Source organism: Oenanthe melanoleuca, chromosome 3 (assembly GCF_029582105.1).
Source record: "Oenanthe melanoleuca isolate GR-GAL-2019-014 chromosome 3, OMel1.0, whole genome shotgun sequence".
Classification (NCBI taxonomy): domain Eukaryota; kingdom Metazoa; phylum Chordata; class Aves; order Passeriformes; family Muscicapidae; genus Oenanthe; species Oenanthe melanoleuca.
Genome location: NC_079336.1, coordinates 31,110,921 through 31,124,952, shown reverse-complemented (window position 1 = coordinate 31,124,952; position 14,032 = coordinate 31,110,921). Strand labels below are relative to the sequence as shown.

At 35.8% G+C, this 14,032-nt stretch overlaps 1 protein-coding gene across 3 annotated transcripts in view; it reads right to left on the bottom strand.

Annotated features, from left to right (window-relative positions):
* Positions 1-1,761: 1,761 nt before the first annotated feature.
* The window catches only part of TTK (TTK protein kinase), a 29,631-nt gene continuing 17,360 nt past the window's right edge, over positions 1,762-14,032 (bottom strand). For 2 of the 3 annotated variants that reach the window (XM_056487935.1, XM_056487936.1), the window contains exons 11-23: positions 13,903-14,026; positions 12,380-12,561; positions 12,116-12,252; positions 10,561-10,687; positions 9,428-9,520; positions 7,575-7,732; positions 7,341-7,492; positions 6,064-6,188; positions 5,669-5,749; positions 4,276-4,452; positions 3,857-3,947; positions 3,526-3,623; positions 1,762-2,460 (exon numbers count right to left, since the gene is read on the bottom strand). In XM_056487935.1, the coding sequence (XP_056343910.1) occupies positions 2,374-2,460; positions 3,526-3,623; positions 3,857-3,947; positions 4,276-4,452; positions 5,669-5,749; positions 6,064-6,188; positions 7,341-7,492; positions 7,575-7,732; positions 9,428-9,520; positions 10,561-10,687; positions 12,116-12,252; positions 12,380-12,561; positions 13,903-14,026 (1,632 nt within the window). In that variant the 3' untranslated portion in view covers positions 1,762-2,373. The remainder of the gene's footprint in view (positions 2,461-3,525; positions 3,624-3,856; positions 3,948-4,275; positions 4,453-5,668; positions 5,750-6,063; positions 6,189-7,340; positions 7,493-7,574; positions 7,733-9,427; positions 9,521-10,560; positions 10,688-12,115; positions 12,253-12,379; positions 12,562-13,902; positions 14,027-14,032) is intronic. The other variant, XM_056487937.1, reaches the window with a different exon arrangement.

Below are 14,032 nucleotides of genomic sequence, written 5' to 3'. Positions count from 1 at the left end.
TCAGAAATGAAAAGGGAAGTCACCCTTCTGCAGTTAGGTTTCTTTGATAGTGTCAGTTGGTGAGTAGAGCTTTTGGACCGCAGTTTTAGATTTAAAGTCTGGAAGTTCCCAAACCCATTTTTCCAGCAAGAATTACATCAGGGAACTTACTGAAGTGTTCTCATTTACCTTTGTACACTTCACATAGCTGTGGTAGCTCACTGTTAGCTGATATAGCATTATACTGTACATGTATCCAGTAACAACTTATACAGAGACATACCCTGTTTCAACAGATCTCCACTCTTCACTAAATACAATGTCCTTAAATGCAGCCTCAAGGGTGACAGTAATGCAGATGGACATTCTGTAACCTTGAAACAGCTTCAAGCAGTTACTGTTACCCAACATTTAAGACTTATTTTTTGTGCTTTAAAGCTAATCACACAATATTTCTGTAATTCACTTGTTTTTAAGACTCCAGGATAACCTGAGAGCCGAGATAGTTGTCTATAAGGCAATAAAAAAAGCCTGGAGTAGATTGAAGACTGGTAAGTGGCAGCTGCCAAGGCAGACAGACATCTTGCAGCATGTCATTGAGGTGGGGAAGGAATATAAATCAACTGCCCATCTGCAATGGAAAAAAATAATTAAAAGGGATGATGATAACAACCCACTGCCTCTTATCAGCTCCAGGGCTCTTTCACAAGCTCCCTCTCATGCCAGTTGTACTTCCTGTGGGTTCTTCATCAGTCATGGAATATAGAAAGGCTTGATAAATCATTCACTACTAAAGAAAAATAGCTCTAAACTATTGTAACACTGCTTCTCAATATGCAACACAAACTAGAAGCAAAACAATAAGAGTTAACAACTGTAACATTAGAATTAATTACGAAAAATTTTTTACAAGATCTGTAATCTAAACAAGTACTTGAAAAACTTTTCAATTTATGAAAAAACATTTCTGCAGACTAAACATTTTCTTCACAGGTTTTTCTCTGAAGAGGCTGATACTTCTTTACCCCTCTCTCCAGAGAAAGCCAAAGTGTTTCAGTTCCCATACCCTAGCAGTCTCTCCAACTGTTTAGAATATGAAATGTGCAGAACAACTTTTTTTCTTCATCAGCTTCAACTTTGAAAATTTTAACATCTGTATAGCAAACTATAAACAAAAGGTGGAGTATGATTAGCATATGTATTCCTTATGCCGGAAAACCCACTGAACTGCAGCAGCAGCACTAAGTCTTTAAAAAAAGAGCAAGAACAAGACCATTATGGGGAACAAACCTTTTTCACTAGAAATATGGGACAACTACCTCCATTCTGACAGATGACTTATTGAGATTCCACATCCTGTTTCATATAATAATAATAATAATAATAATCAATACCTTAAGTTTATCATTCCAGGTTTGCTCTTAGGAAGGAGATGTGCTGTTCCTGTGCATGCTCCAAGACTGGGGTGGGCACACACTCTGCCCCTGATTCAGCCCTCTTCCTTATCAGGAATAGTTCCCACTCCTGATCACTCTCTGTGTAATGTGGAGAATCACAGCTAACCCAAAACAAGGGAGGGCAGGTATGAGCATACACTTGCACCAGAAATGTAATTCAGTTAAAACCTGACCAATCCAGTAACAATCATGTAAAAGCCACTTCTCTTAACATTCAGTGTATTTTAGATTTTAAAAATCCAAATTAGTAATTTATTAATTAGCATTGTGAATCCTGAAGAATTTTCTACTATTTTGAAATTTGAAAAGCAGACTACACTTATAATACTATTTTAATACAAGAGCCATTTTATTCATATAAGTTCAGAACAGGACTGATGATTCCACCATAACCACAGGAACAGCTCAAAAACTGGTGACATTTACATGCATCTACCAATATTGTAACTGGTGCTTTATACAGAGTGTTCATTTCCTTGGTTATGGTCAAAACTGGACATGAGGTACTTGTTAGCAAAAAACAGAACAGCATAACACTCCGCTTGTGTGTGAGGCTTTTCAAAAGACATTATGTTTTTCACAAACATCAATTGGCATTTTTTGGGACCTTTTTTATATTAGCTTTTCATAAGATCTCATCTTAAAAGCTTCTCATACAAGTTTTTGTACTCCAGCCACTGTAGTGCTTTGTAAGTAACACAGACCATAATCACCAAGTAGCCGTTGTTGTTCCTCAACCCAAGCAGCATGAAAGGAGTGGAAGAGCCCACAGTGAAAAGCATTCAATTAAATTCTTTTTAATGTCCTGCAGGTATTATCAGAAGAACAAAAAACATATAAAAATGCAAACTTTATGCTGAGTGTCCTTTTAAAAGCTAGCAGCACAAAAAAGTCTTTGAACAGACCAGACATCTGTTGCCTCCTGAACAGTAGTACATCATTTTGTTGTCCATGTTTGACTCCCAGGTTTTGCAAATGCTGATACATCAAGAGCTTTGCCACTGTTGCACTGTTCATATAAAGTCTGAAAGTAAAACACACAGGTTATTCAGGTCAACACAGTTGTACTGCACATGGATTCAAACTATATAACAAACATTATCACCTGAAATATTCCATACCAAAATTGGTTTTGTCAAATCAAAAAATAAAATCACTTAAGACAGCTTAGTTGTAGCAGCTGTAACGCAGTGCAGTGCCCAGAAGAAAATACATACACTGACTTAGCAGTGTGGGCAGTTCTAGGGCTTCACAAGTCAGGAGAGAACAAATGAGCTACAGAGATCTAAAACCAAGTTTACTTTATTAAATGTCTCCACTATGGAAACACCAGCATGGAAAGAGAGAGTTACTTGTGTACTTGGGGCATGCAAGCTTTACATGAGATACTCAAATGCCCACAAACAGCCACGACACAATTTTGTTAGAATAACTAGTTGTTCACCCTCATATCTAAAACAGAACAAGTGCAACTAGAAGTGAAAGCATTAACTCCTTTAGATCTAATATACACTGAATTTACTTTCCACCCCATGAAAGCAGCTTTGCCTTCTAGAGGTCTTATGCATACTTTACCACCATTTCTTCTTCTGAGACACAGGCAGAAAGAACAGAGTTGAATATTTATCAAGCTTCTCTTTTAGGCAATAAGAGGCTGCAGGAACTAGTTTACACACAGCATTGCATTAACAGTTCAGCAACTTCCAGGAAGCAGGAACAGTTGCAGTCCAAAAGTGTGTATACAGATACTGTATTAACAGATCATTTAGATAATTTCTCCATAGTGAGGGTTCTTAAATTAGAAGACCCCCACATAGGGGGAGCTTAAAAGCAAAGCAGATCTACTGGGAGGTGGAAAAGAAAGAAAATACTAAAATTAAAGATTACTGGCATAATTTTCAACCCTTCCAATTCAGAAGAATCTAGCGAGATTCTGCATCCTTGCAAATAAAACCACTAAGATATGCAATGTTTTTCCAGCTACGATAAAGATTTCATATATGCATGGTTTCAGCTTTCACTACTGAACACTCCAACCTTTGTCTGCATGAGCATGTACCACTACACAAAATAAAGAAAATTTACTTACCCTTGCAGCTTTAGAAATAGAATTGGGAGAATTCAAGCCAACAAGCTGGCCAAGGATACGTTTCACTTCCTCTGTTGTTCCTTTTGCACTTGGGACACCTGCAGTTAATTTACAGTATGCTGAAATTGTACACATTATCAGTGTAAAAATTGCCAGAACAGTTTATAGAGGTTTAAGAATCAAAATATTGAAGTCTTTTCTGAAGCAGACATAGGCACCAAACAAAATTGAGTCATGCCAACAAGCTCCTAGTACACCTAAGAGTAAAGCGTTTTTTTAAAGCATAGTTACAAATACTATTAAATAAAAATGTATTTTAAAATAAGTGTACCTGTTTGACAGTGACTTTGAATTTGAACATAGGGATGTACCAGCAACTCCGAAACAGAAATTCTCTCTTTAGGATTTCTTATTAAACAGCGCTGCAAATGAAAAAAGAGGAAGAATACTTTGCCTATAAATTATGAATTGTCCTAGGAATTAACAGTATTTACTTTGGATGTTGAACCAAATGACTTAAGTCAGACTGCTTTCAGTATTTACTTAACTGGTATTGAGCAGAAAAGAGACTTTAATATGGAAACTACATGAAGTAGCTCTAGCTTCATTCTTCATTTGGAATAAGGCCTGTTACTGCAAGTAGCAGTGAGCATCTATTTATGGAAAACATCTCTCAACCACAACTCACTCAGTTTTAGAAAATAAAAGAAATAAAAGCAATTACCATTATTTAAATAAAGGAGCAGTTACCTTCAGCACATCATGAAGATCCTTCTCAGCAATATCTGGGAACCCTATTTCATAACTTGGATCAACAATAGCATGCATTTTATTGATGTGATTTGTTATATGTTGAAATGGAGTCCTTCCATATGTCATACAGTACAAAATGCAGCCCAGTGACCACACATCGCTTTTGGGACTTATCTAATATCAAAAAAGAAAATTTGAAGATTACTCTATACTTAAGAAACTGACCCTTCAGTCAATTTATCATGCAGTTTTCACAGTATAAGAAATTTTTGTAACTATTACATAGAATCACTAAGGCAGCATGCCATTATCTACTAAGACAGTGATGTAGCTTCCTTCACTGATATTCCATAAGAAAACTATTCTTAACTATTTTTTGAAAATCAACTTACTTGAAGAACTAACTTAAAACTAAAGTTAGTCTTTAACAAGTTGAATTGCAGGATTCTCATTTCAGATTTAAAAATAAATACAAGTAAAAGCATACTAAATTATTTAAATCCAGGAAATGGTGAGAGATCACAGCTATGTTTACAAAGTGGAAAAATCACAATTCAATTCCTCTGGGTTTAAAGGATTCAGATCCATGACACCCAGGCTATTCCCTGCAGGACAACTTTCCACTTCTCCTGTTGAAGCTGAAGCACTTTAAGAGAAGCACAGAGTGGGGGAGAGGAGGGAAGTGGAGGAAGATGCATACAGAGAACCTGACTCCCAGCACAGTGGGGAGATTTTTGCTTAGATGAGCTGAAGAAGTCTGCACTTTGCATGCAGTTTTTAATTAAAGTACAAAGCTAGGTAAAAATTATCATCCTTAAAAAGAAATCCAATTACAAAATATTTTATTCTCTATTTAGAAAGACAAGATCCTATTTCATTACCTAATAATACTTCCATTAAACTATTAAAAAGCTACTCTTCATGTACATATGGTTTTTAAATACTTTTCCACCAAACCATGTACTCCTCAGTTGAAGTTTGACTGCCAGTGTGAAAATGCTTTCCTTCAGTGCTCATCATTCACGTTCCATTGCCCTGGTAATGTTATAAAAATTTCTACAATACATAATACTCTGTAGCATAGAAAAATTAATAGGATACACTGAACTCATACAGGAGGCCCTAAAAATGCCCAAGTCTATGCCTCTTTTACTTTCAATTTTACTCATTAATTGAGCACTTACATTTTTCTAAACACCATCTACCAAATGCTTTTAGGTAGTTAGGAAGATTTAGGCTTAACCTTCCAACTCTGCACACATCATCATGGCACAGTAAGTTTTCTTATGTTCAAGTTTCAGTGGAAGATTTTAAAAAAACCAAATATGAAGATACATGATTGAATTACTTCCTTCTTAGCATGAAGGGAATAGGAGGAGAAAGATACTACCTTGGAACGAGGCTTGCCATTTTCTCCATAGGAAGACCTATCTTCTATTGCTTCAGGTGGCATATAGTTCATTGTGCCAGCCTAGCCATAAAAATGAAAAAATATTCTTTTAAGTAAAGCATGCATTAAATTTAATTCCCTTAATAAAAGCTTAGATTTCTACCCCAAAATACTGAAAAGCATTTCAAAAATTTGTTTGCATTAAGGCTGAAGGCCATTATTATTCTGTTCATTAAAAACATGTAAAAATCAATTTACATTAATATTTATATACACATCTAAAACTATTCAGCATAAAATTTCAATAGTAATTTAGGTTATTACAATCAAAATTATCAGCAGGTACTCTAGCACTTCACAGAAAAATGAACATGAATTTTCAAAAAGTATTTCACCTGAGAATCTTTAATGATACTTGTCACATCTGGCTGCATTTGGTTTGCAATGCCAAAATCTATTAGTTTTAACATTCCATCAACTATCAGAAAGTTTGCTGGTTTCAGATCACTGTGAATAATGCCTGTAAAAGAAATTAAAGCAAATCCAAATTACCACCATAAGGTTTAGCATTACTCAATTCCCATAACTCTTGCACAGAGGGAAGGTACAGAACAGCTTTATCTGAGTCTCTGCAGATTTCATAAATGTGCTTCCATTTCTTCCTAAACAGTTAAGAATTGCATGAGTTGACAGTTAGAATTACTACTTATTCAAATCTGTAGCTACCACAGAACAGCTCCAAGCAATTTGAGTTGCAGTTTGTCCCAGTTTGTGACAGACTCTCAGGTCTGTGTGCACATGGCCACACTGAATTGCTGCTCTGGAGCAATTCAGTGACCTGCCTATGCCTGTAGTTCTCTTTAATTAGCTAAGCAGGTGGTTAAAATAAAACAATTATATTGCTTAGCCTGATTAAAAGGTACCATTCACTGGGGAGTATACACAACTGACTTCTCACAACCTCTACTTGCACAATTTAACATGAATTTTGGTTACTATCTACATAGCCAACCAATTTATCTTGATATTTTACAGAATTCAATGTCTTTTTTCAAAACATCACATATATGTATGTACCCTGAATTTCAGTAAGTTTTGCTGTTTGCTATATTATTGAATGTTCTAGTCCTGAAAATAGGTGATGCTTTCTGCTACATGTATTAGTCTTCATTATTATATAGGAAAAGATCCAAGTCTGCCCTCTACTAGAATATAGATGCATACACTTTAATTATATAGGTAAGGATGAGAGGAAGGCCTGAAGAACTCTGACAAAGTGTTTCCACTTTTCCTAAAGTAAAGATGGCTGAGCTGTCATTAATGTCAAAGCTATTTCTGGAGAGAATGAGTGATTAACAGTCTAACAGGGAGCAAGTGGAATTGGGAGTATTCGATGCAGTCTAAAACAGAAAATATTTTCTGGCTGTTGAAAGGAAACATAGCATTACATAAACAGTGATATTTGTGAGATCCTTCTTGAGTTATTTAAGTCTATCTCTGGATCAACATTTACCTCGGTTTTTTGCTTCACTGCTTTTTTTAAAATACAGTAAATACCCATCTTTGTAGATCATCAAGATTACACCAACACTAAAAACAATACAACCTCCAAAATTAAACCATGTTATCTCCCATATATCCTACACAAATACCCAGAATTATTTAAGAATACCGTGTTCATGAATTGTGTGAACAGCTTCCAGCATATTTTTCCAATAGCTCTTTCGTTCCAATGGATCCATCTTTTTTTTCTTTTTAAGCCAGCTATTAAGATCAATATTTCCACACTCCATTATCATGTAAATATGCTGATCAGTGATTTCACTAAAAATAAAACATTATGTTAAAAGTGAAGGAAATATTTTTATAGAGAAATATTGATTAAATAAAGTTAGTATTTACTCACTAGCCATAAAGGCGGATGATCTTATCACTGTGTTGCTGCAGTTTACTCAAATGAGCAATTTCATTCTTGTAGCTCTCAACAGTTTGTTGATCAGCTTCCTCTAGATTCACATATTTGACAGCATACAGCTGCTTCTTGTCATTCAGTACTTGAAACACCTGCAAAACAGTATCATTATCAGTATATTAACAACTTCATTTATCCCTAATTCTGATTTACTATGGTCCTTCTTCTCAACTCAGTCAGAATACCACAGAAGTCTACCTTTTCAAAAGGAAGAAATTCATACAAGTCAGCATGAAAAAAAAAAAAAAAAAAAAAAAAATCAAGAAAGAAGACATCAATTACAACAGAAACAGCCCTCTATCAGAAGCTATCTTGGTGCCACATTATATTTCACCAGGTGTAATACATCATAAGTATGCAGTGTTTCTAAGATAAGATTATGAAATAACACTCCCAGAGACACAGATTTGATCTGCCCTCACACATTGATTTTTTCACACCAAAATAATTTGGAGGCTAAATCACATGGCATTTTAGAAGAGGTTGAGAGGACAAAGCCTCATTCAGTCTTAAGATGAGAAGGCTGCAAGAAATCCTATTGCTGTTCTTCTGCTGTTTAAAGGGAAGGTATGACAGACTCCTCTTGAATCATCAAAGTATGAGATGCAATAGAAATAGCTAACAACAAGGAAAATTACAATCAGATATTTTGATTTTTTCACTGTCATATAGTCCAACAGGAAAACTGCTTGTCCAGATAGGCTGTGAAATCTCCATCCTTGAAAATATTTAAACCCAAAAACACATGCGTAACATGCTCTTTTTTGGCCTTGTTTTAAGCAGGCTATGAGAAAGTGACACACAGAGGTCCCTGCCATCCTACCTCATTCTACAGCCATGCACTGGCAACACAGGGAGAGAGTCCTTCTGGAGTTCCCTGCTCACTGGAAGCTGGCTAATGTTAGCCCAATTGACAAGAATGATGTGAGGGAAGACCCAGGAAACTACAAACTTATTAGCATAACCTCAGTTCCTGGAAAAATTAGAGAAGCTGGTACTACTAAAATGCAATGATCAGACACAATCAACGTGGATTCACAAAGAGAAAGACCTCTAAGTAATTAATTGAATTAGCTGTCCTTAGGATGCATCCTCCTAGAAGCTATGCTGAAACACATGGAGAACAGGGAGGTGATTTGAGAGAGCCAGCACTGCTTCATCACGTTCAAGTCTGTCTGACCAACCCAGTGGCCTTCTGTGAGGGACTACATCAGTAGACAAGGGCAGAGGTAGAGAAGTCAGCTATCTGGACTTTCGTAAAACCTTTGACATAGTTCCCCACAACATTCAGCTAAACTACTTATGCTGTTAAAAAGTAAGGAACTATAACAAATCCAAGAGATTTTGCCAATATTGTTTCCCAAGCTCCTGTGACCCCACAATTCCACGTAAAAGGCAGCTCATTTATCACTTCAGACATGGCTACAACTCTACTTCTCACACAAGTTACAGAAGTAGTTAAGAGATGGTCTGTCTCCTTCAGGCTCTCAATCAACTTTACAAGTTACCCATTTCCCAAAACTGCTCTAACAACAGCCTGTCACATTAGGATGTACACAATAACCAAAGAGCGGATTCTACCACGAATTTTAATGTTTGCCCTAGAAATTACCTTCAAGAGCAAAAGTTAAGCATAGCACTAAACCAGGAAAGTTCTAGATTCCTTGGGGCATTTGTCGTGTACATGTTAACACCCGGTACTCGTTAGATGACTTCAATGTGTATTTACAATAGAACTACTACTGTGTAAACAAGTGACTGTCTAAAAGGATGAAGGGGCACCTTACCTTACTTGAGCCTCCACTACCTATTTGCTTTAACACTGTATAAACTCTTCCATTGATAGCAAGGCATTCATGCGAAGGTATAGAAGCTGGAACCTGTGTACACACAGAAGAGGTTAAGAAATAAATATTGGTACATGCAACAAAGCTTGAGAGATCTATACTTTTTATTAAGTTAAAATGCTTTGTCTTGCTTTTTCTGAAGAAGATGAAGTTGTTTAGAAGCAGTAAAGAAACTTCAAATGTAAGTTCAATCCCCACATACTGATCATCATTTGGCACATGACTTCATTGAACTCTTGTAAAAGGTGCCAATGCTCTTCAAACTAGAAATCAAGGAAAGCATGTTCTTTAATAAGGCTTCCCAGATCAGAGACACCTCTCTCTCAACATATAAAAAAATACATTATCCAAGAGACTTTCAGTCCCAGCATGAAACTTAAGAGCTGTAGTGAAATAATCTAACGTTTTATTTGAAGCTAATTACTAGCTAGGAGACTGCAGAAGCATGAAGCTGAAACAGCCTGCATTGCCCATATCTGCTACAAGTCATAAAAAGTCATCAAGTTTGATTTAATTTAATTATCCTCTGGTAGAAAGCTTAAACCTATCCCCCAGTTTTATCTACAATTGGGAAGGGTTCCCACCTGAATGTACAACACATCTAAGGTAACCCATTGTTACATTATGTCAGGCCACAACAAATGTATCAATTTTTGAAATCTAACAAAAATGGTGGAGAAATGCAACTTTCTACCTCCCTCAAACTCAAGGTTTTCAACACACTGCTTCTCTTGATTGCTACTGTACTGTAGTGGGTAGTAGCACTGTAAAAGCACAGCAGAATAAAAATAGAGGCTATAGTTTTTTTCCTCTGTTGTTATGTAGGATTGAAAAGGTTTAGGTTGCAGACATTAAGGCTCCAGCATTTTGACAAAATTGAACTGATTTTTCAACACCTGACATCTAAATTCAGACATACACATGAAGAAAGTTATTTTGGGAATAATACACTACTTTCCATTACTCATCCAGGCAGATTAACAGTAACTTCAGATTAAAAAAAATATATATACACAAATGTATTACCTAAAGTAGTTCCCAATGAAAATACGTACTGAAAAAATGACAATTACCTGCAAGCCAACTTGATTTTGAAATGGAGTTGCTGGAGTATGTGGTAAATAATAAGGGAACTGGCTGTAGGGAGTAGAAATTTGACATCCTGGTAGAAACTTGTCCTTTACGACTGGTGTGCTGAAACTAACAAAAATATGAACAATATCTGCGTTAGTTGTATTTTCTTAAGAAAATTTTAACAACAAAGTTGAAATCCTCAGCGTTTCTTGAACGTTAAACCCTATTGACTAGCAAGAACCCAAGCCTCCACTTTATTCAGTAATTATCATTACTAAGATCACTTCAACTTCTTCATTTAGAAGTCCTTTTAGAAATATACTGAAACTATAACATACTTAGCAAATACTTTTAAAAACATAAATTTGCTGTCTTCAGACAACAGCTGGCACTTCACAGCAACTGAAAATTAAAAGAACTATAAAGCTAGAAGAGCTGACTACAAGAGAATTTGAGCAAATTACTCCTCTCCAGCTCATTATTTATTAAAAATTTTTATAGATTACCTATTTTTTCAAGTAAGCATATTCACAGACAGACTTCAAAAACCCTCACTATTGCCTTGAGAGCTTTAGCTATACTGTGTATGAGCAGAAAGATCATGGATTTAAGAAAACTGAAGATTGCAAAAAATCTTTTTTCATTTGTTCTCCTGATGTGTTTACCATCGAGTTATATTAGCTGTATTTTTGAACATACTTTATTTTTCCCCACTACTAAATACCCTTAATATTTACAGAGACTAATGCCAAGATCAGAACTGGAAAAGAATGTATAAAACTAGAATTTATTTGGTAGAGTAAAATCAGAAGAAGAAAAAAAAACAAAAGGACAGAACCAGAACAAAGCATAGTTTTCTTTGAATACTGAAACAATCACCAATTCTGCATATTTACCAGGTACATACAAACTAAAGAAAATTTAATCAAGGACTATAATCAGGTTCCTTCGTGAAATTATGTGGTTCATGCCCTACATATATTCTAAATTCTACAGCTATAGAGACAGAAGTCCTACCAACAGGAACAGAGCTTACTCAGCATACAACCTTGACCTACATGATTCATCCTAGAGACTTATGAAAACAATAAGTAATCATATAATTAGAAAGATTTGCCAACACAGGCATAGGGGTTTATGCCTAATTTAAGGTAACATGGATAAACAAATACTATAATTTCCTAATATAAGTACTTAATTCTGCAAGCCTCTGGACTTCTTGAAGTGCTTTTAAAAAAGCTCAGACACTTGCATTATGGGAAATAAACTGATAAACCAAAAAGCCTATCAACCACATAAAAGTTATCCAAAATAAAATGTCATGTAGCAGGGATCAGTGAAAAAGGTAAATGCTCTGCTAAGGGCTATTTAGTTGATGGCAAACATTCAAAAGCTGAAAAGCTGCCCGAAAAGGAAAACGTTCCTAAATACAACCTGAATCTCAAAGGCACTTTACAGAAACATTTAGAATGTTTGCTATGTAAACAGAAAAAAAAAAGTAAAAATCTGCTTAAGCCTCTCCAGAGATCAACTATCCTCTTTTAGTAGGCTTACCAGGCCATATAATCCTTAGATGTGGTGCTTGGTGTTCCATAAATGTGTGATGGACCACTTATCTTAGAAACAGCATCTAGTGGCGATAATTGTCTTGAAACAGGATGACCAGACTGTTCAAGGTTCCTTTCTTTTCCCTACAAAGGGCAAAGCAAGATATTTTATCACACAAGGGGCTGCAATTAAAAACACAGAAATAGTTTCTTCAATGTGAGAAGGCTGCTGCTAGCAGCACACACGTAGTACATATTTTTGTTATTTCACCTCTCCATAGCAGCTTTTCTGTAACACTTCTTGAGTTGTTTTTTTCCCCCTGGCATTAACACAGTTAAGTTTAATCTGCTCCAAGTGCTTTCTATAGCTTTCACCAAAACTAGATCGTTGCTGTTGACTTTCCAGACTCCTGGGCTCTGGTATATTTAGGTCCAGATGCTGAACTTTATCTTCTGGGAAAAAAAAAACAAAAAAAAAAAAAAAATAAATCAAACACCATAGATTATAAAATGATTCAATATTCAACACTTAAAATGTTTCTAGAATAATTTTACCTCATTTTCTAGATCAAACTAAAACACAGATGACTTACTGGAATTAGGCTTTAAAAGACATTAAAGAAGTCCTCAGGCTCCATATTCAATTCAGTGTAGTAAAATGGCAACTTTCTTCAAAATCTTAGGATAATACTGTACCAGTAACAGAGATGCAACTGTTTCCTTCACCAACACACAAAATTCGTAAAGAGTACATTCATAAATTATACTATGTCCCATGATATTGAGCAGTTTTACAAAGCACTGAAGATAAGCTTATTACCATACTCCAAATTAGAGGTCTCTTGTCTGTGACAATAGGCAACCAACCCAGTGTAATGACTGAAGCCAGAGGCCTGAAAGGACTTGGCACTCTGTCCTCCAGTTCCTTTTGCACAGGTAGTACAAGAGTGAAATGGTGTGATGTGGCAGTGCAAGCGGCTAACAGCACAGCTTGCGTGTTTATTCACAAGCTTCAAAAGTTTTCAAATTACTAGAAAGCAGCATTCCATGCTGAGCAGCTTAGAGCAATTTAGCTGCTGAAGGACTGAACTACCAGCATCTCACCTGGAAATGTGAATGAAGCACAAGCAGGGAAAGTTAAATGACCTGAAACTTAAACTGTTCCCAGTGCAAGTCAGTGGGAAAATTTCACTGGGGGGTTGAGGGGACACTGAAGTTGAAAAAGCATCTTCCAAGCAAAATATTTCTTTCCTACAATACATATGTACTTATACAATCCTAAATCCAACTCTTGCAATATTAGACATTTTCAATGAATTTTTTCAGCAGGATGAGAAAATCACTTAGGGAACCAGCTTTGATTGGTTTCTTTCCAGTGGTGAAACACTTAAGTAGCAAGTAACCATAGGAGGTTACTACATGTATTCCATATTCCATGAAGCTGGTAAATAATTAGTAGCAACCTCCTAGATTTTGATAGCTCTGAAATCATTGCTATAAAACCAAGTTGGTTACAACCTTTTCCAGAAAGACAAACAGAATGTAATATCATGCCATCCCTATTTCTAGCTGACTTCACACAACAGTCAAAATCCATGTATTGATGACCCAATATCCAGTGAAGTATTTATTTCTGAAATACACCAAAACTGATTCTTTAAGTTCTTTTAAAAACGGCCATTCTCCAAAAGTATGTTAATGCAGTAACTTCTGCTTTTTGAAAAAAATAACACAGAACAGCACATTTTCAATGCTTATTCTATTTCAGACTATTCAGACAACATTAATAGTTACCTTCTCTTTTTGCCACAAGACTTGCGTGCACTTTGGTTTTCAGAGTTACAGTTGAATTGGTAGCTGTTTCTGAGCTGCCCTCATCCAACATCTGCAACTGTACAGCTGTTTTTTCTTGTAAGGACTACAG